The 22775-nt window shown below is 49.6% G+C and overlaps 1 protein-coding gene across 2 annotated transcripts; it reads right to left on the reverse strand.

Moving 5' to 3' along the window:
• Nucleotides 1-1805: 1805 nt before the first annotated feature.
• Nucleotides 1806-21537, reverse strand: grk3 (G protein-coupled receptor kinase 3). Of its 2 annotated transcripts, XM_078798990.1 has the most exons (22): nucleotides 20024-21537; nucleotides 16607-16683; nucleotides 12534-12607; nucleotides 12357-12458; nucleotides 10766-10840; nucleotides 10637-10698; nucleotides 10507-10558; nucleotides 10339-10430; nucleotides 10164-10263; nucleotides 10013-10091; nucleotides 9569-9699; nucleotides 7553-7647; nucleotides 6974-7081; nucleotides 6689-6755; nucleotides 5037-5137; nucleotides 4846-4912; nucleotides 4675-4770; nucleotides 4450-4612; nucleotides 4205-4341; nucleotides 3470-3508; nucleotides 3111-3224; nucleotides 1806-3024 (listed from the first exon to the last, which is right to left on the reverse strand). In XM_078798990.1, the coding sequence occupies exons 1-22, from the start codon at nucleotides 20134-20136 to the stop codon at nucleotides 2863-2865; spliced, it is 2106 nt and encodes a 701-aa protein (XP_078655116.1). In that variant the 5' UTR covers nucleotides 20137-21537; the 3' UTR covers nucleotides 1806-2862. The 2 variants fall into 2 exon arrangements, with proteins under 2 accessions (XP_078655116.1, XP_057913815.1); XM_058057832.2 differs by lacking the exon at nucleotides 3470-3508 and having other exon boundaries at nucleotides 20024-21533.
• Nucleotides 21538-22775: the final 1238 nt, after the last annotated feature.

Raw genomic sequence — 22775 nt, forward strand, 5'->3', positions numbered from 1 at the left:
TTGTATCTACTGTCGCTGTGTTTGACTTATCACGGATTGCATGGCCTGCCAGAGACTGGAGCAGTGCAGGTATCGTGTATTGCTAAGTTGCTGGTACATAATTCACCCCAGAACGATTGATAGGGTAGTGGTTGCCACCCGGAGGGGTGGGCGTGAGGAGACAGGGGTTTGTTTGTTGTTGTTGCTGCTGAGTTGGCTGTTATGTCTCACGGAGTCAGGAGTGTGTGTTATTCATTCATTTAAAGAATAAAGTTCGCTCCCGAGTTCAGACTCGAGTTCTTCGGCGCTTCACTTGTTTTTATTGTCATATACAGTGCTACCTAGGCACAAGAGTGTCCCAACTAACCAGTGTTTTTCACATTTTTACATCTATTTGATGATTTTGGCATTGAACTGCCAGCTAAATTGGACTTCCGGCTGTCAGTGACGACCGTGGCTAAAGTCCAGTGTTTTGCTAGCGTTAGCCATTTAGCATGGAACTACCACAATGATGCACATTACCACTCAAAGTCATCAAATCTTACCTTTATGGGTTCCCATATAGTATCAGCATTCGGGAGCAAGTATGAGGGGAAAGAAAAAGGGGGAAAATACATCAAAATACATCCATACAGCCCTCTGGGTATCTGAGAACGGTGCAGCGGTGCGTTCAACAACCGTCAGAAAAGTAGGACAAATCGCAGCACGCGTAAACTTTCGAAAACTGGGGGATTTCTCATGAATAGTTAGAGTATTGTAATAAAATGATATTTACTGTCACATAATTATGTATTTCTATGTATTTTAATGTGTTTTAAAAGACAATTGAAATTATTATTGAGTTAGCAATTTGGATGAAATGTTTTATGACTTGCCATATGTTTTAGGTATTTTCATTTGTACATTTCATGAAGGAAAGGTGCATTGAGGCAAATCTTTAATAATAATCCTTTCTGAATGTTCCTAAATAAACTTTTTTTACTCACAAATATTTAGAATTTAAAACCAGTATCATGAATAAACTAATCTTATTTTGAGCTGACACAAATAACCAAAAACATGTTAGAGTGAGATGTCTCACTCGCTCACATTTTGGATTTGCTGAACGTTTGTGGGCGAGTTTAAGAGCTAATATGCTAATAATAAAGAAAAATAGTCATACAAAAATATGCTTGCTGACTGTATTGTTTTAAATAATGGTCCATAGTTCCCAAATTGATATATAATCCTTGGTAATGGTAATGGTTTTATTTCATTTGAACATGCATCACAAATCCAATTCCCAGTTCCACATGTCCAAAAGGAGTAGGAAGAAGCAAAGCTTATTAAATCCTACCCCTCCATCTGGTACTATTACAATCAGTAACTGTTACATTTATTCACTTCCTGCTTTCCTAAGATAGTTTAAGTTTTGTTTGTTTTTCTTTTTTCATGTACCGAAGTACGAGGTGATATGACCATATACAATGACATAATGGGTACCATAGTAACTGTCAATATAGTGATATATATAGCACATCATGACTGGTTCAAGACTCTTCATCCTTGTATTTAGCAAACATCAACTGCTTGTATTGTTTCTTGAATTGGCTCATCGTTGTGCATTGTTCGAGGGTCTTACTCAATCCACTCCATAGTTTGATTCCACATACTGAAATTCTATGTCTTTTTAACGTAGTCCTACATCAATTATCCTTGTAGTTGTACAATCGAATTCTAATCCTTTCGTGTTTAAAAGGTGCGATATGAGAAATTATAGATCCAAAGAAGTGTTTTTTTCCAAGTCTTTATGTGCAAGATTGTTCACCACAAACATTTGAAAGAAATCACATTAAAATCCCCAAACTTTATTTTTTCTATCTTTTAAATAAACCTAAAGCTTTTGTGTTCTTATACACATATATTTCTCATAGATACTTCATGGCGAGCGTGCACGTGTCCTGGCAGAAGAGACTCACAGTTTTCTTCCCTTCAGAGAGACGGCGGGGGGCGGGGTCACACGGTCCCAAGTAAGGCTTGCGCAGGCTCCGCCCCCTCGGCAACAGTTGTTTGGCACATTGAGACTAGCGAGTAACACATGGCGCTAAAAGGTGCGAGGAACCACGTCAAAGAACAGAATAAAAAAATAAAAGACACCTTGAAAGGTGACGACTTTTCTCCGAAGAGACCACGCCCACCGCGGAAGGCTTGCGAACAAAACAAAGAAGCACGCTAACGCTAATCAGGCCGCCTCTCCTTCGTGGCGTGGCGGAATGTTGGAGAACAGGCTGCGTCCTCGTCACGCAGGAGACAAAACACCTAGCTAACATGCTAACGCCCCCCCCCCGCCCCAACCCATGGTAGTGTTGCCATGGTGGCTGACTGACTTTCTGCCCCCCCACCATGATGCAAACACTAAAACACAAACAATATATACACACGCCCCCCCCCACTTTGAGTCCGCTGGTTACCATAGCGACTGTCTGCTGCTGGTCAGCCAATGGAATGTCAGTCTCTACAGCGATTGGCCAATCAGAAGAGTCTGCAGTCCGTTCACTTCCTGCTTCCTGCTGCCGAATATTCACTGAGGATGTTGGCACTTTAGCACGTCCTTACACGCTGTGTGTGGGGGGTGGGAGGGGGGGGTAATCAATCATTGCTCAGGAGGGGAAGGCTTTGAGTCCTTACAGCGCCCCCCTCATCCCTCGGGTGGGATTTGTAGGGCTGAGAGAGGACACGCCCCCCACGCTCCCCCCCAAGGTTCATGCAGGTCACATGCTGCTTCCTGTCCACGACTGGCAAGGTCCCATGGCCGAAAAAAGTAGGATTGGTCAGTGTGTGTGTGTGTGTGTGTGTGTGTGTGTGTGTGTGTGTGCGTGCGTGCGTGCGTGCGTGCGCATGTGTTCACAGGCCATTGCTGTTGCGGTGCGTGAGGGGGGGTTTGGAGAGCTCCACCACGCCGCTGCGACTCTTCCCGATGACCTTGGGAGCACGGCGCAGTAATTTCTGAGCTTCAGTGAACGCATCGGTCAGCTCCTTCTTCCACTGCACCAGCTCCGGATCGCTCTGACCACAACGACAACAACACCACGGCATGGTTACACCATTGGCGTGTGTGTGTCTGTGTGTGTGTGTGTGCCTGTGTGTGTTACCTCGCACTGCAGCACAAACTGCTTCCCTCCTTTGATGCGCAGCAGGATGCACTTCTTATCTTTAATCTGCGTTTCCTCCACGGATACGATCTGTTCCATCGTCAGCAGGTTTTGCTGCGGCACACAAAGCACAGGAGGTCAGAGGTCGCATCCGACGCAGCCACCGCACCGTTCAACCCTTCCTCGCTTCCTTTTATGCCTACGTCACGCCACGTGACCCGCACGCCTAATAAAGCGTCTAGCCATCCTGGAACACACTCGAGGTCAAAGGTCACATCACTTCCTCATCTACAGAAATAAGGGGCGGGAGGCAGAGTCTATGCGTCTACTTCTTGGCCGTGATGTCATGTGACACTCACCGCGTCTTTGTGTGGCGTCAAGCGTTTCAGCCATGTTTCCTTGGCGTGCACAACCACACACACACACAGTGCACCAACACACATAGTGAGACAACACACACACGTGAACTTATACTGTTTGGACTGCTTAGTGCACAATTGTCCTAGTCTAGCAAGTGTACACTTTGTCTTTTCAGTGCCCACTTGTGCACTTACAAGTGGTGTTTAGAGTGCAAAAATAGTGCTCGCTCGTGCACGTACATATGGTGTTTAGTGTGCATGAATAGTGCCTGCTCGTGCACTTACATGTGGTGTTAAGAGCGCATCAATAGTGCCCACTCACGCACTTACATGTGACGTATAGAATGCATGAATAGTGCCCGCTTGTGCACTTACATGTGACGTTTAGAATGCAGAAATAGTGCCCACTCGTGCACTTACATGTGGTGTTTAGAGCGCAGGAAGTGCCCACTCGTGCACTTACATGTGGTATTTAGAGTGCCTGAATAGTGCCCACTCGTGCACTTACATATGGTCTTTAGTGTGCATGAATAGTGCCCGCTCATGCACTTACATGTGGTGTTTAGAGCGCATCAATAGTGCCCACTCGCGCACTTACATGTGGTGTTTAGAGCGCATGAATAGTGCCCACTCTTGCACTTACATGTGGCGTTTAGAATGCAGAAATAGTGCCCACTCATGCACTTACATGTGGTGTTTAGAGTGCACGAATAGTGCACTGAGAGGCAGACTCACCCGTGACTCCCCCTCCCCCCTCCACTCCACCCTGTTGGGGAAGAGGTAGAAGTAGCGTCGCTGCCATTGGGTGAGGAAGGGGTTGCCCAGTTTCAGCATGTATCCGTGCATGATGCAATCCTTGCCCAAGGCGTAGTCTGAAAACATGCATGCCACATGGGGGGGGGGGGGGGGGGTGAGAGCACAGCAAGAAGAAGGAGGAGGAGGAGGAGGAGAAGGAGACGAAGGCTACGAAGACGTTTTACCTTCCTCGTGGCCCAGCTGCTTGTTCTTGGCTCTCTTGCGAGCTTCGTTCTTGTCCGTGTCGGAGTTGACTGCCTCGTAGACGGTCTCCGCCACTTCCTGCTGCCAGCGCTCTGAGATGACCAGGGGGAAGTTCTTGTAGAGCTCCTGGTCGCTGTCCAGCAGCTGCAGGGAAAGAGAATATGAAGTCGTTGTGATGCAAGACGGCATGATGACATCATCACCACCTTGATGCCCTTGGTGTCTTCCTCGTCAAAGGAGCCGATGTCGAAGGCGTCGGCGGCATTGACCTCCCCTCTGGGCGGGATTAAGGGTGGCGAGTACTGAGAAGGACAGAAAGAGGGCGACGTTACGGTTTCCTGTTGCAGGTGTTTGCAATCAAGGGGGCGGGGCTTCACCTTCTGCAGGTACACCTGCTGCCAGTCCATGCCCTTGAAGAAAGGATGCTCCTTGACCTCCGAGGCTCTGCTTGACGGAGGTCACACTACATGTTAGTCCTCTTGTGGCCACAGGAAGGCGCTGTTGGCCCAGGACACCACGACCCAGCTGTGTGTGTGCGCGTATGCGTGTGTGTGCATGCGTGCGTTACCCTCTGCCCTGGCAGCCCAGCCTCTTGGACACGTCGCGCTGCAGGAGACCTTCCAGAAGTTCTTTGAGTTCTGCTGTGAAGGAGTCGGGCAGCTCCACGTTCTACGAGGGACACAACGTAGAAACAGGCAACATAGAGGACAGGTCATTTCTCAGCACGACTCCCGTTCATACGAGGACATTCTTGATCATGTGACCGCCATTCAGAAAGCTATTTCTAACCCCACCCCCACTGGGGGATTACAGGGATAGTAGCTGGATTAAATCCTAATCTGGATTTACTCGGATAGCTAAGATCACACTTTCTCTGTACTGGACACACACACACTGCCTCACTGAGAATCCATGCTGAGTATACTTAGTTCCTGAGTGTGGATGTTGATGGACAGTGTAGAGCTGATCATCACATACTTACTAGAAATCATCATCATCATCATCCATCTACCCTCGTCTTCCTCAGCTGCCATCAAGATGGCAACAAGGGAGGCCGGGAAGTGAGACCACATGGAGTGCAACATCTGGTACCGAGTGTACTTTAGTATACTTCCCAACACCACAGATGTATTTGTATTTAGTGTTCCGATGGCCGTGACGCTAGTGCACCATGAGAAAGGTGATGTCTCCCTGAGTGGAAGCATGCCAGTGTGGACTATGCCCTCCAAAGACGAGGAGGAAGTACAGTGTGCAGTTATGCATGAAAAAGTCCAAGGGTAAGTGTGCACTTATGCACTGAATAGACCTGTGTCTGCATGTCCCAGGGGTGCTGTCCCTCACAAGGGTGCTGGAGGGTGTATGGGAGTCTACGTGTGCTTTGTGGACCTGGAAAGGGCATTGGACAGTGTCCCTGGTGGCATCCTTTGGGGGAGGGGGCTCGGGGGGACTGGGAGTACAGGATGGGTGTGCTAGTATGTGCCACCGGGTCCTTGTAGAACCGGAGCAGGAGCCTGGTTGGCATTGCCAGCAGTAAGGGCAGCCTGTTTCCTCTTGTTACCTTTTCTGTTCGTTTTCATGGACAGAATTCCTAGGCACAGCCAAGGCGTTTAGGGAGTCCTGTTCGGGCGCCTTCGGAACTCATCTCTGCTGCTGGCAGACGATGTGGTCCTGATGGCCTCGTGGGCCTGCATCTGAGTGTGAATCTTCTGGGATGAGACTCCGCACCTCCAAACCAGAGGCCATGGTTCTCAGTGGGAAATGGGGATTCCCACCGGGTTGGGAATGAGGTCCTGCTCCGAGGGAAGGAGTTTAAGTATCTCGGGGTCTTGTTCACGAGTGGGAAGGTGGGATTGGCGCTGCTCCTTCACATGGAGAGGAGCCAATTGAGGTGGCTCGGGCATCTGGTCCAGATGGCTCCCGGACTCCTCCCTGTTGAGGTGTTCCGGGAATGCCCAGCCGGGAGAAGGCCCAGGGCAGGCCGGGACAAGCTGGAGGGATTATGTCTCCCGGGAACGCCTTGAGTCCTCCTGGTGGACCTGGAGGTGGTGGCCAGGGGTCTGGGCTTCCCTACTGGTGCCCCCCACGACTCGAACCCGGACAGGTGGAGGAGAAAGTAATGGAATGGTTGTGTCCGCACGTAGGACGATGATGAATGACAGTGATGGTTGTGTAGAGTACGTGGTACACAGACTACAATGGATGTGGGAGTAGACGTCTTACCATGGTGAGTGTCATCCTGTCAATCTCGTGTTTGTCTTTGGTCTTGTGCTGTCGGAAGGGGCTGTGCCTGCAGGGGGTGGCAACAGAGGACACTTAGCTCACCACATGCACCCCCCGCCCCCCCAACCCAAACACACACAGGTTCTGACCCCGTGTGCTCAGATGTGTGGCATTTCCACACTCCACATCAAAGACAATAGCTGGAGAGTGGGCTAGGAATGGGGGTGGGGGGTCTGATGGGAGTCAGAGAGAGTGTTTGGTGTAGCAGGCAGGAAGTGATGTTACCCTCGGAGGAGCTTGAAGAGCATGCATCCCAAGGAGAACCAGTCAGCGCTGCTGTCGTACGCTGTACCCTTCTGGAGCACCTCTGGAGCCATGTACCCATGGGTACCCCTGGAACCATACACCACACGCTGGGTCAACACTGCAATGTGAAGCAGGCTGCAGTGCTAATGAATATGGCCGCCTCCTTCCTCATATAAAAGTCTTTATCGTATCACAGGACTGTTTATTGCTTTTAATATTAGCACCGTCACAGGTGTGTTGACCCATGTGTCGCCAGTAGGTGGCAGCATGCTGCTGCAATGCGATGAAGCTCATCAAGTATTAAGAGGCTGCAGTGAAACATCACACACCTCTGCTAATATCCGACACGCAGCTAACTAGCCAAACACACAGAGCTGCCTGCTCGCCTGCGTGTTAGCATATGAACTAAGTCAACATGTTAGCATAGACTCACTGCCGCTAGCATGACCGGCAGCCATGTTTGCCTTTGCTGCCAGTTGACTCCGGTGATTAGCAAGATAAGCGTCTACGCCTTTGAACGCGCGCGCGCGCACACACACAGGCGGGCGGTCAACTTACACGCTGGCGTGAGGTTTCTTCTTGGAGAAGTCGCAGGCCAGACCCAGGTCGGAGATCCGAACGTGACCGTGCTCGTCCAACAGGATGTTCGCCGGCTGACACAGAAAGTGCACGTGAGCGAGGCACTGGTCGAGACGGTCCAGGTCGATAGTAGCACCATCATGCTCAAGATACCTTTCAGGATGAACCTGAAGTGCACTGCGGTGTACCCTTTACAGCTTAGTACTTAGTACGCACCTAGCACTCACCGTGTGTATTTAGCATAATGACAGTGTCAACACACCCTGGAAGATGTGCAGACGTCTATGTACTGTAAGCACCCAAGGAAAAGTGTAGTTTTTAAGGAAAATGTTGCCCATCATCGTCCACAATAGATACCAGTACACGTCTTTGTTTGGGCCTTCTGAATGTAGAAAAACCGGTCAGAAGAGGCAGCTTCGCCATGGGACGCACCTATTCCACCTAGCAAGGTCACTGTTAAAAAAGCTCCAGCAAGGTAGCATGGCACATGTCATACTTATAGATTTATTAGGTATTTGGGAACAAAACATAGAGACACATTCCCCTTGTGGCCTGAGGCATGAAGCTAGTCGCTAGCCGGTAGGTCTGGGCAATACTCATATCTCAATATACTTAGGTACAATATCCATATGCTGTATTTTGTATTTTGTTGTATGTATTTATTTTTTCCATAAGCTGAATTTGACCAAAGTCAAAGCCAAATATGTGTGCAACGTTTTATTAAAATGTAAACAATCTTATATAAAATAATATATTGTCTTTTCTAAATAAATATAGAAAAAGTTCAATCTAATGTTGAATTTTCGGTGCAATCGTGCTGGACTCACGGTAGTCTCTGTTAGCGCTTCCATGTCACGTTCCCATGACGAGAGACGGTAAACATGGTTGATACATCTTTTTCACTGTTCACCCCCACTATGCAGCCTCTCCTCTGTATCTCCATGGGGATAGCCGATCATTGGGCATACCGAAGGGATGCTAACAGCCGCTCTCGAATGTCAACAATGGAGCAAGCGACAAGCTACAGATGTAACAAGATACACATCCACAGCTGCACACTTGCTATGGCACCAAAACAATAAGGAAGTCATAAATAAACCACGAAACACGAAAAATGCTGCAGGAGACACGGTGCTAACTAACTAGTCGTAATTATCTTGTATTCGGGCAGCGCCATCTTGAAACATGAGACCTCCGCATCAAATCCAGTCTATATCCATAGGAATTATATGCTTGTTTTTCATATTGTGATGAACAGAGGTATGGATATTATTAAAAAAAAAAATCCATATCGCCCAGCCATACTATCCGGTGTTAACACTTTACTGAAGGAGTTCATGAGGGACACACCTACCCAACCAATCCTGACCACTACCCATCAATTCCTCCTAACAATAATAATTCATTGATTCATTCATTCATTTTCTACCGCTTTTTCCTCACGAGGGTCGCGGGGGGTGCTGGAGCATATCCCAGCTGTCTCTGGGCGAGAGGCGGGGCACACCCTGGACTGGTGGCCAGCCAATCACAGGGCACATATAGACAAACAACCATTCACACCCAATTAGGAGTCGCCAATTGGGAGGAATGTGGAATGTGGGAGGAAACCGGAGTACCCGGAGAAAACCCACGCTTGCATGGGGAGAACATGCAAACTCCACACAGAGATGGCCGAGGGTGGAATTGAACCCTGGTCTCCTAGCTGTGAGGTCTGCGCGCTAACCACTACACTGCTGTGCCGCCCAATAATAATAATAATCATAATAATATGCAGCCCACGTGATGGGCTGCATATGTCTGTTTCCGTATCTTTAGAAGGCAGCAAAAAGAGACAGACGTGTGTTGCTGTCTCACGTTGGGATTGAGGATGATGGGCATCATTCCCTGTAAGAATTCACACCAGCCTCGGTGATGACTGATGAGTGAAGGTGTGTGTGTGTGGGCGCATGGGAAAGGTGTGTGTGTGTGTGTGTGTATGTTGGGTGAAGGAGGTACCTTGAGGTCTCGGTATACCACAAAGCGGTTGTGCATGTGTTCCAGGCCCAGGATGATCTCTGCAGCGTAGAAGCGCATTTCCTTCTCACTGAAAACGCCGTGCTGGGACAGGTGGTAGTGCAGGTCACCACCTAGGTGCACGTACACGCACACAGAGAGAGTGAGAGAGAGAGAGAGTCAGCATCACCAGGCTGCAGTAAATGTTTGCAGTGTAATCCATGCTTGTCACTTCAGGACTTGACCGACTCCACCTGATGTGTGTGCGCGTGTGTTGGTGCATACCCAGATAAAGGTGAAGGAAAAAAGGAAGTAAGTCTGCTTGCAATGAGATCCATTGCTAATGTGCATTACTGCCACCTACAGGATCGCAGCTGGGTTTTCGGGGTTGGGGCTAGATGTGAGCTTCCAATGAAAAAGGCAGGAGGGAGGGGTCACCACGGTTACCGTTCATGAGGTCCAGGATGAAGCAGAGCTTGTCGGGGGTGTGGAAGGCGTAGGTCATGCACACGATGAAGGGGCAGTCCTGTGGATGAGGGTCAAATTGCGTGTCAGCATCTCTAACATGGCCCCAGATGGCGGCGGCCGCGCTACTCACCCCCGTGCTGACGAGCGACAGCATGATCCTCTCGTTGAGCGCCAGCGTCTCGCCCTGCTTCATCTTGATCCTCTTCTTGTCCAGACACTTCATGGCGTACCTGCGGGGCGGGGTGACAAGGACACACGTCACAATCGGCGCTGTTGGGGTCCCGCGAGAGGCGGCGCCCGCTTACATCTTGCCCGTGTCAGCCTTCCTGCAGCCGTAAACCTCGCCGAAGCCGCCGCGGCCGATGATGCGGTGCACGCTGAAGTCGTTCATGGTCAGCTGCGGGAGGAAGCACACAGACGCGTCCCATCAGACGTGCTCCTCGTCGGCATCGCCACAGTGTCGGCGTACTCACGTGAATGTTGAGCTCCACATTCTTCCACTGGCAGAAGCGAGTGAACTTGTCGCTGCAAAGGAGGAGGACAGGGGGGGGGGGTCAGGTGAGGCGGTCCAAGCTACCGTTGGCCAAAGTTCTTCCATCTCACCTCTCGATGAACTTGAGGAAGATCTTCCCTCTCAGGCTGTCGCAGATCTCCAGGATGTAGGGCTGGGCGCACGTTAAAGGGGGTTACAGGAGGGGTCACGGTTAGTGTGTGTGTGGGGTGCGGGTCTACCTGGAAGAGGCTGGGGGGCACCAGCTTCTTGGCCAGATGACTCTGCACGTGGTCCACTGCTTTCTTGGAGAACAGCTGCCAGCAACGCGGCAGGAAAATATGTCCAAGTCAAAACACACCACGGACGAGGTGGGACACTTTCATAGAAACATCGTCGCCCCGCCCCGCACATGGGGGGGAGGCTTGTCCCAGCCAGGGCCACAAACACGTTGGATATCTGCTATCACATCATCCATATCTACTGGCCTCCTACTGTATGGCTGCTTCGCGAGTCGCATATTAACTCTAAATAACGAATAATCTTACATCTTACCGTCACAACATTGTCACCTTATTCCTCTACCAGAACCTTCCTAAAATGACCCTTTTTTATTCCAGTATGTCAGGTCTATGCTACTAAATGACATTATTTGTATTTATACTACCACTTGATTCCAACATTCTTTTTTTCTCTTCATATTTCCACTACATTTTCATAAAGTCCACCAATGCTCTTGGTTTGTTTTGGTTTGTTCAAAACTCAACTTTAAAATGTCCTTTTGGAATTAGGACCTTATTCCCATACTATTCTCAATGTATAACCATAGTATTAGAACTGTATTCCCACACTATTCTCAATTTATTCCCATAGTATTAGAACTGTATTCCCATACTCTTCTCAATTTATTCCCATAGTATTAGAACTGTATTCCCATACTCTTCTCAATTTATTCCCATAGTATTAGAACTTTATTGCGCAGTATAACTTTATTCCCATTCTATTCTCACTTAATTCCCACATTTGAACTTTATTCCCATACTATTCTTAATTTATTCCCACAGCATTCCAGCTTTATTCTCACATTAGAGCTTTATTCCCATACTATTCTCAATTTATTCCCATAGTATTAGAACTTCATTCCCATGCTATTCTCACTTTATTCTCATAGTATTGATTTTATTCCGATATTAGAACATTATTCCCATATTATTCCAACTTTATTCCGATATTAGACCATTATTCCCATATTATTCCAACTTTATTCCCCACATTAGAACTTTATTCCCATATTATTCCAACTTTATTCCCATGTTAGAACATTATTCCCACTGTATTGACTTTATTGCCATAAATTTATGATTTGTAATCCTATAATATTCTGACTATATTTTCATAATTGAAATTGATTTACGACTAATATATATCACTAATAACTTCCCCAAGGTAAGTGTGTTCCCCGACCTTAGAGAGCCAATCCCGTGTTCCTCAGCATGATCAGGTTATTCTACTTGGTCTTCTGTTGCTGATTGACTGGAGTTTTTTTGTGAAATGATATTTCTACTGTGGACACTCCTGCTCTTTCTGGAAGATAGACCCGCTGACTGCAGCTGGGTCTGGGGGGGGCATGAAAGCCTGGGGGATCCAAACCATCACACATGTCAATTCAATTGTGTCACAGATGAGGGGAAGGTGTAGATGTGACAGTGACATAGCTAAAATATAAAACATCTAAGTCGCATGCTTTTTTCACTTTTCACCATGTGGCCCCCGCTGGGAATCAGTGTGGACCCCCCCCTCCCCGGTGCAGCCTGAGCTTCTGAGTTTCCTCACATGCGAGCAGGACAGCAGCTCCTTCATGATGTAGCCATCATAGATCTGCCGACTGCGACTCAGCCGCTCCTCCTCAGAGTCCAGCTTCTCGTAGTCTTTGATCTGAAAGGATACGCCGCCGGTCAGCGTGACTTCCTGCGCCAACCTTAGACGGGCTACGCAAACAAAGACGCTTACTTCTTCGTAGAACTTGAGCTGCGGCACGGCCTCGTCGATCTCATTCAAGCAGAAGTCCTTGAAGAGCAGGAAGCCTGAGGAGCACAAACACGTCATCCTGCTGCTGCTGCTCATCACACACTTCCTGTTGACCTGTGATGGACAGCTCTCGTACACGCCCACAACCCCTGACTGCAGTCATTAAGACGCTCATCAAGACAGTTGCCATCAAGACACGCCCACACGCAGCCAAACCATGCAGCTGGATGCACACGCCACGGTGATGAAAAAGGATCTGGCAAAGGGGGCGGAGCTAATAAACAGCTCACACATAGCCGAGGAATGAGATGTGATGTTGCTATGGTAACTGCCCCCTTGACAACAGGGAAGGCGTGTACAAAGTGATGTGTGAGGCTGGCGTGCCACAAGGCAGCCAGGTCACATGACAGACATCGGGTCGCGCTCCACCTTCAGCACGTGACGGCCAAAGATTTAAGAACACGCCTCTTCCCTTTCAGCTGATTAGCATCAGGTGCTAAATAAAAATAGCCCCCGCTAACAAGATCCCATCTCCACACGGGTCACCAGTCTGACAGCTTTGACCTTCCCAACGGGCTCGCCAGCTTCAGCAGGGCCAACGTGGACGAGGAAGACATTCTTCAAAAAGCATTAAAAACAATTAAAATAAATGTTTTGGTATTTCCTGGCTTACAGAGCGACAATGTTGACGCGACAAAGATTCAATATTGATGCTGTGCGTCCAGTATCTGCTTCCTCACACAAACCCTTGGATGCATTCCAACAAGAGTCCTAACGGCACATTAGCATGCTACCATGCATGCTAGCGCTGCTACGTCCGACACCACCCTCGTCCTTCCAAGGGTCTAGGGTCTTCGTCACATGGAGTTCTCTGCTCAAACACCAGAGGCAGCCTTTCCCAAAGAATCAACAAGGACACGCCTAGCTAGCTAGCGCCGTCATTACCAGGAACCCGTGGTGCGTCTAGACGAACACGGTTATGGGAGGGAGTCCCATAGATGAAGGAAGAAGAGGGTAAATAGTTGGTAATTGTAGAGGATGGGGTAGTCATCCACTGCACACACCAAAGGAAGTACTTATGGAAGTGTACTGGAGTATTCCGTGTGGGAACCAGCCGTCCCACAGGTCATTCGTTTGGATCATGCCGCCTCCTTCACCAGCTACCTTATCTGAGCGCCAGACGGCGTGCGTCACTTCCTCCACGTGGTCACATGGTGTGTACGCGTGTGTGTGTTTGTGTGTGTATGGTCCTCCTGGCGCTAAACAAGAAACTGAACCTGTCTCACACATGCCCTGTGGACATCTCAGGACACCGATCAACTCCCTTGACATCATCAGGAATCCCCCCCCCCCCCCCCCTTGTCACTGTGGGCCGCTCCCTCACCTTCCTCCCCACCAGGAGCAATCTTGCATTTCTCCCATTCGTCAATGTCTCGCCAACCAGGCTCTTTGGCCTTGCTCGCCAACCAGGCTCTTTGGCCTTGCTCGCCAACCAGGCTCTTTGGCCTTGCTCGCCAACCAGGCTCTTTGGCCTTGCTCGCCAACCAGGCTCTTTGGCCTTGCTCGCCAAACAGGCTCTTTGGCCTTGCTCGCCAAACAGGCTCTTTGGCCTTTCTACCAAGCTCGTTGGCCTTGCTCGCCAATCACTGCTCTTTGGCCTTGCTCGCCAATCACTGCTCTTTGGCCTTGCTCGCCAATCACTGCTCTTTGGCCTTGCTCGCTATGATAACTATGATAAAAAAAAATCACATTTGAGTTCATTATTCATTTTAAAATGTGATGTGAAAATGAAGTTGGGGAAATGGAAAAAAAGTGTTTTTTAATGATGAGAAACACCAACTTGGGGAGAAAGTCCTAAATGACATAAATAAATAAAGTAAGAAGGACTCAGACGTGAGCCTTGTGGCTGAAAAGCAGCTTTTTCTTGTCTTGCTTTGCTGTGGGTTCCAGCTCAGCGTGTGGCAGGCTGCACGTTTGCCGTCCAAAAAAAGGCTTGTGACTGTGGAACCTATGTTGCATTATACATACGCTAACCTTTACTGGCCCGAGGCCGGCGTGCGTGTGTAACCAGTGTTCAGCCGTCTGGCCATGGCTTGCTAACAGGGTGATTCAGCATCAACACATCCATCCATGACGGGGAGCTAGACGGGTAGCGGGAGGCCAGATGTGAGCGGGTCCCTGACGGCGCTCGGCCGGAGAGGCCGCTCTGAGGCCTTGGCGAGCGCTCACGGCCGCAGGATGTTTGAGGAAGCTGAACAAACGACAGAGCGGATGTCTCATCCTGGAAGGAGCAGAGTGTTTGCTCAACGCCTGCAAAGCGCCTCACGCTCCCACGTCTAACTTGTTGTACCGGCACGCTACGCGTACACCGCTCCTGTCGACACGGCACACACGCCTCCATAACACTCATACCCACCGCTAACACATGCACAGCCACCAAGTAGCCCCCCACCGGCATTCCCAAGTGGATGTGAAGGCCGACTCAACCGGGATAACAAAAACACCTTTTTCCACGGTGATAATTCCAGGTGTCATGATGTTCTGTCACTATGTTACACACTGTGTGTATGCTGGCGGCCCCGGCTCCACCCACCCAGACAAAGGGGCCATAAAGTTCATATCCTCCTAGCGCCCAACCACAGTTCCTTCCTCTCGTGAGATCTTGTGACACCCCTAACAGGTCTTAAGGACAATCGGCACCCGTGGCATCTGCCTGTGACAGCAGATGTGAAGCCGTAATGGCAGAACATGAAGCGGTTACTGCACATGCTCAGATGGAAAGGGCTTGTGGGTCAGTGGTTAAATGTGACGGGAGCGGCTCCATCAGCGGCTGCCGTGCACACGCATCCACTCCAGTTCACGGGGGCCACTGTGCTCATTGGAAATGTTTCTGTAACCTTCCCCAGCCTTGAGCCTGGAGACAATCCTATCCCGGAGGTCTACTGCCAATTGCTTTGTCTTCATGCTTGGTTTTTGGTCTTCCATCCACCGTCAACCCTGGGACCTTATGGACAGGGGTGCGCCTTTCCACATCATGTCCAACTAACTGACTTTACCACAGGTGGACTCCCATGAAGCTACTGAAACATCTCAAGGATGATCACTGGAAACAGAATGCACTTGTCCAGGATCCTGGAAGTGAAGACGCTGCGATGGCAGCACTAGAGGCGGGGACACACACCGCACCGTGAGGGGGAACAATGCGCTGTGGGAAAGGAGGAGGAGGAGAGTGCCTGGTCTTCTGCATGGCGTTCGCCTTCTTCTTCCCTCCTCGTCACCTCTTTTATTCCTCCTTCCATCAAATTCATTTCTCCCCAACCGCAAGCTCGCGCGGCACTCCTGCTGCCGTTGCCGTGGCAACCACAGTTGCTAGGCAACACACAACTCTCCATCATCCATTCCAGAAGTCTGACAGATGGAGAGGGAGCATGCCAAGGCAGAGTGAGAAAGGAAAGGGGGGCGTTCAAGAATGAGGAGGAACAGGAACCAGAACCAGGACCAGGACCAGAACCAGCAGGAAGTCCCCACCTGATACTCATCCCTGCCATCCCAACTAACCAACTGACCAAGTGTGTGCTGGACAGGGCGTCTCACAGGGCTGCCCAGGGAAGGTGAACACAAACAGGAAGTCACATGACATGACTGGACCCCCATTCCTCCACCTGTGCACCTGTTTGCCAAGTCAACGTATTACGTCTTTCTTCCGTAAAGCCCCCCAGGAAGTACTCCAGCAGCCTCGCCAGAGGCCGGGGATGCCGTGTTCCAACATGCATCACTTCCTGATGACACGGGCGGAAGATCTCCCACACGAGGAGGCCAGGCATGCCAATTAAGGCTGTCTATTCTCGAGGGGGCCAACGGGGGGGGGGGGGGGGGGGGGGGAAGAGTAACTAACGCTGATGAAGCCTGCGGCCCAGCTGTGCTCGCTGACACGCTTCCTGTCTGGAGAAGAGCATCAGCTTCCTGGAGGCCAGCGCCATCTCCGCCACCTGCACAGCCACGCCACGCGGCCGCAGCAACCCACTTCCTGTTGCTCATCGGCGTTGGGCACTTACCGATCTTCTGGTTGAAAATCTTGTCAAAGGTGAGCTCGTCACGTTCCTCCAAGTACTTCTGCATCACGCTGCGGATGCTGTGGAGACAAACAGGAAGTGCATTAGTGCCACGCCGCGCACGCCCGTCCCCTGACGCGGGGAGGCACAGGAGAGGTAGATAGCCCCCCCACTGGGAACAGGTGTTAATGACGGGAGGCAGCCTGAGAATTAATCAATTAGCACCCCCCCATGGAACATTACCACTTCCACCATAGTACACACACTACTTCACACGTACACCAACTCCTCTCCGCACTCATACACGGTACTCTCACCTGGTTACTGGGCAGTACCGCCGTGTACTCTCACCTGGCTACTGGGCAGTACCGCCATGTACTCTCACCTGGCTACTGGGCAGTACTGCCGTGTACTCTCACCTGGCTACTGGGCAGTACTGCCGTGTACTCTCACCTGGCTACTGGGCAGTACTGCCGTGTACTCTCACCTGGCTACTGGGCAGTACCGCTGTGACTAACTAATGATACACATAGTAGTAATGCAAGCACTAATATACAATGTAGTAGTAACATGATTACTAAGAAAACATGTTGGCGTAATATAAATCCCAATAATAATGATACCTGAAGTAGTCGTACAAATCCCCCAAATACATGTAGTAGTAATATAAGTACCAATAATACATGTAGTCCAATAATCATAATATCTTATTATTATTATTATTATTAACACCTGTAGTATAAGTACTAATAATACATGTAGTCCAATAATATAATATAAGGGCTAATAATACAGTAGTCATCATAAATGCCCATAATAATAATAATAATAATAAACTGTAGTAGCAATATAAACACGAATAGCTGCAGTCCAATAATAATAATACCTGTCGTAGTAATAATAGTACTAATAATACATGCAGTAGTCATAAATGCCAATAATAATAATAATAATAATAATACCTGTAGTAGTAATATAAGTACCAATAACCCTTGTGGTAGTAGTAGTAGTGTGTACAATCAGACGTGACAAAGAGTACTTCCTCTTTTGTAGATTGTGGCCATGGCAACATGGCAGCCAAGGCGGTTTGATTGACAAGAGTGCGGCGCCGGGGTGTGGGGGGTCATGTGACTGAGAGCAGTGGGCGGGGCATGGCCGGCTAAGTAAACACTTCCTCTTTGTGGGCCTTTGTAGGAAGTACACGGCCAGCCATCCAGCCATCCAGCCATCCAGCCATCCATCCATCCAAGTGTTGGCTGCTGAATGACTTCCATGGAGGAAGACACAGACATGCCACACACCAGCGTTAATGATTTCATTTTATTGACAACATGGTGTCATGTTCACGTCTCAACCCGATGGCTTCCCTGTACGTGTGTAGTGTAGTGTAGTGTAGTGTAGTGTATTAGTTGCCCTTTCAGGGGCCACATAAGGCAATAGGGCATGCCCCAAGTGGCCCCCAGGCCTCCACTTTTCCACCTGTGGCTTCAAGACTCGTGTCTATACAGCACCCTCTCGGCGCCGGCGCCTGAAGTCCCCCCCCCCCCCCCCCCCCCTCCAAGCAACATCTCACCTCCCCGCCAGAGTCGGTCGGGAGCCTCAGAGTGCCGAGAATGTGTCGGCAGCGTGCGACCGTCGGGGCCCGCATACACGGCGGCGGGGTTTGCACACATCATCGCCTGCGTCCTGGAGTTAGTTGGCTAAAGCTAGCATAGCAAGCAGGGTTTGCGCGATGCCGGACATCATCATTAATTATCGATATTTGATGTTATCTGTTGTTTGAGTGTTTCACAGTGGTTGAAAAATATCAGAGTGAGACGCCCCGTGTGTTGACGGAGCAGAACCTCGCCACCGGGCCGCTAACGCGCTAATCAGCCTTGTAATCTCAGGATGGCTCCGCCTTGTGCTTTCCAATCCCGGGATCGCAGGCGTCCAATCCCGGGATTAACCTCCACTGCCCGTGTTTGCCTGCGTGGCTGACGAGCACAGAGGTCAATTAGCATGGCGGCTGTCAGAGGCGCTAATCCCTGTGACGTCCTCAGACAAACATCCTAATCTGGCTGCGCATCAAGATGTGATTAAGAGATGATACGCAATCCATCCCCCATCCCATCAAAGCCCATCCACTTTATTTGGAAATCGCCGCCGCCCGTGTGCACGCTCGCCCCGAGGGACAGGAGGCGATGATGGCGTCTTAGGCCGGCGACAGCGCCAAGGAGAAGCCACACCTTGAGGACGACTTCCTGCTCAAGTACGTCAATAAAGTCAACAAACACAAGAAGGGTGCTGCCATTGGCCAGCACACAGAGGGCGGGGCTACAAGCGGCAACCAATGAGAAACTTGGCTTTCCCACTAGTAACTATTCCAAAGATGAAAGTCTTCTCATAAACATCATTTTAACACTTTATTTTGGTACTTAAAAAAAAAGCCACTACTTTTTTACGCTTGCATTTAAACGAAGATAAGAAATACAAAGTGAAATAAATTTATTTAGTCAGAATACTATGGGGGTGGGGAGAGATGAACTTCACAAGATGAAAGTCACCATATCAAATCAAAATAATGATATAATAATAATAAAAATAATAATAACCACAGGATGATTTATCTTTTATCATTAGCATTTTCTTCCCTTACTGGACTCCCCATGTATATACCTTGTTCTCTATGTACTATACGTAGTCATTGCAATGCATGTACTCTGTGTAGTATGTAGTACATAGTACATACACAGTGGGGTGGAAGAGTGTTGCCCCCCCCCCCATTTATTAGCCCACTTCCATGTTTGAGATGATGACGGAAATGTAAATATCAGCCAATGACAACACTCCATCAACACCTGATGCATTTGGAAATGAAACAAAGCTCCATGTCCCTGTGTGAGAAAGTGATTAGCCTAAAGTGCTCAGCCCACCCTTGGCAGCAACAAGTGCAATCAAGCCTTTGGGGTAACTTGCAGTGAGTCTTCAGCTCAGGACAAAGTCTTCATATGCTTTGGTGGACTTAATGCTGGGTTTTGGATCATGGCCCTGCTGCACAAGCCAAATTGCTTTCAGCTCGAGCTCACCCACAGATGGCCCCACATTCAAGCGGCAGACCGTCACACTACCACCACCATGTTGAACTCTTCTTGTTCTCCGTGCCAGATGGAATGGGACACGGGCCTTAAGAGTATTTTCCCAAAGGTCTGTGGATGATGGCTCTCACTGTGGTTGGCTGGAGTCCCAACGCTTTACAAATGGCTTCATAACCTTTCCTACACTGATAGAGCTCAGTTCATTTCACTTATGTTTTAATGGGGGGATCACTTTCTCACACGGGGCCAAGTAGCTTTGGATGTTTTTCCCCCCTTCATAATAAATTGCTGCAACCATCACACCAAACGCCACTGATGATCTCCAGGTGTGTGTGTGTGTTACCTGGGCTCGGGCAGGATGATCTTCTTGCTGGCTCGTGCTGCAGGAGTGGACTTGCTCTTCTCCATCGCCATCAAGTAGCTGACATCAGCCAACACTGCCTCCAGGTCCGCCATCTTTCTCGGCAGACTTTTGCGTGGAGCTTCAAAAACACAGAGGTCCTCCACCAGATGAGACCACCATCAACGTCCCGGGGCGGTGTGGGGGGGGGGACGGGGAGGGTGGGTGTCCTAGCCGTCGACTGTGTCCTCAGAGTGTCATCGTCGGTTCGGAGGAGAAGTAGTTGCCAATCAAAGAGTCAATGCTTCCTTTTTATTTCGATCCCATTTAAGACAACGGCTTCTCCGTGCACGCTGCCGTCAAACGCACGGGATGGACGGCCTGCATCCGTCCCCCGAGACAATGTCCACGTTGGTCTGTCCACACGGGCTGTGTTGGCGTGAGGAGGGAGGATGGCGGAGGACAGGTGGACTAATCCTCCAGCTGCGTGCTTGAAAAGTGTCTTCTTGTGTGCGAGCAATGCAAATGTCTTCCAGTCAGCAAACACAAGCTAGCGCGCCTCCTTTGCGTTCCACACAGCCCGCACCAAGGTCCGCCTGCCCCGGCCCGCAACGTCGTCTGGTCTGGTCCCGGACTGAAGACTACCAGAGACTATGTCCCTCAGGCTGCTGCCTGCAACGCTCGATCACGTCAGAAGCTACCGTCGATGTTTGCTTTGCTAGTTAGCATGTAGCTAGCTACGGAGCTAACACGCTAGCGGGCTAGCTGCGCTGCTATCCGGCAGCTTCTAGTCAGGCTACGTTCCTCCACAAAAAGCATCCAGTGTCCCCAACAGTCTCCTGAAAATGTCCCCGCAGCTTCCAGGCCAAGTGTTAAGGGAGCCTCGTCGCGTCGCCGGGGCAGCCAGCGCGGAGGGCTGCCTGGGGACTGCCAGTGACGCTGGAGGAGGGGGAGGGGGCGCCAGAAACACTTGGAACTTTTAAGTCAAATGGCGGACAAACTAAAGCAGCAGACGATGGGGAGGAACGGTACGACCGGTGGAGGCGGCGTGGAAGTGTCCCGCACCGAGGCACCGGTGTCTGGCTCCACAAACAGGCGGGGGGTGGCGGGTCTTCGTGCTCAGCCAGCTGCGGGCGACTCCTTCCTACCAGGCGAGCCGAGCTGGAGGAGCTTCCGTCCGCTACTGAGCAGCTCGGCGTCCCTCCGAGCGAGTGCCGGGAGACTCCGTCCTCTCTGCTGTGTCCCTTCGCGGTGTCCGTTCCCCGGCTCCGGTGGTGTGCGTGTCCCGTGGTCGCCTCTCGTCTCCGTGTTTTTCTGTTGTCGTTAACGCGGTGGCTCAGCTGCCTTGTGGCTCAACTTCCTCCCACTGCGGCGGGAGGGCTCCCAAAACCCGGAGCGGCTCGCAGCCTGGAGCCGGACCGTTGGTACCTTTCGGCTCGGCTTGGGTCGGCTTGGCTAGGCTCAGGTGGTTCGGGTCACGCGAACGTTGTTGAACGTGAAAATGTTAATTAAACAATTTAGACATCCGTAGACAAAGAGGAAGTATGCCTTTTCCTGTTCTTGCATATTTCATAATGGCGACATTTTGGTGTGAGGTGATGAATTAACGATGCGTGTGTGTGTGTGTGTGTATACATATATACGTATATATATATACATACTGAGTGATCATATTTTCACGGTGTATCAAAGGTTCAATAATGTTGGAGTTGACAGTATTGAGTTAGTTACCATCAAATTTCGATTTTAGCAGTGCAGTAAAAACAAACCTCATTAAACTCTGTAGGCCCTTAAGGGTGAAAATGTTCTATTTCTTGTTTAAATACTTTTAAAGTAAACAACGTGAACGTGTACATATATTCAGTGTAAAAGCTAACATTACATAACATGACGCTATGTCACTAGCTTGGTGCTAAAGTCGCCCCTTGTTGCAGCAATGGCATTCTTTATCATTACTTTTATTGCAATGAATCGTTTCTGCAAGGGCAGAAACAAAAGAAGGATGAAGGGGGCTGTTTCATTTGTTATTCTTCACCTTTTGTCTATCAAATGATGTAGTACTGCTAGCATGATACATGCTAAAGCAACATCATGTACATCCAAACATCTCATGTGTTTCATTCATTAATTTTCTACCAGTTATTCTCACAAAGGTCGCAAGAGGCGGGGTACACCCTGGACTGGTGGCCAGCCAATCACAGGGCACATATAGACAAACAACCATTCCCACCCACATTCATACCTACGGACAATTTGGAGTGGAATGGGGGAGGAAACCGGAGTACCCGGAGAAAAGCCACACATGCACGGGGAGAACATGCAAACTCCACACAGAGATGGCCGAGGGTGGAATTGAACCCCGGTCTCCTAGCTGGGAGGCCTTCGCGCTAACCACTCAACTGTCATCTTATGTGTTTATTAACATTTATTAAAACAACAGCCTTAGGCTAACCTTTGACACTAACCTAGGGTCCAAATGATTTCCTCCACTTTGATATTTTTATGTATTTTTACATGGACATGAAATTTTAATGGACTTTTGTCCATTTTTGCTGATTTATTTGGTGTAATTTTATTTTGACAACGTGCTACGGGCCAATAATAACCAGTTGCTGACCACAAACGGCCCTTGGGCCACTCCTTGGACACCCCTGCCCTAGCCCCATATCTCTTATTGTGTTACAGGTGACAACAAACATAGTTCAGAATCAAACCCTAACGCCTACCTCTAAGCCTCAAACCGTAAGGGATGGGG

Source organism: Doryrhamphus excisus, linkage group LG19 (assembly GCF_037039965.1).
Source record: "Doryrhamphus excisus strain RoL-2023G ecotype Guam linkage group LG19, RoL_Dexc_Guam_v1.1, whole genome shotgun sequence".
NCBI lineage: Eukaryota > Metazoa > Chordata > Actinopteri > Syngnathiformes > Syngnathidae > Doryrhamphus > Doryrhamphus excisus.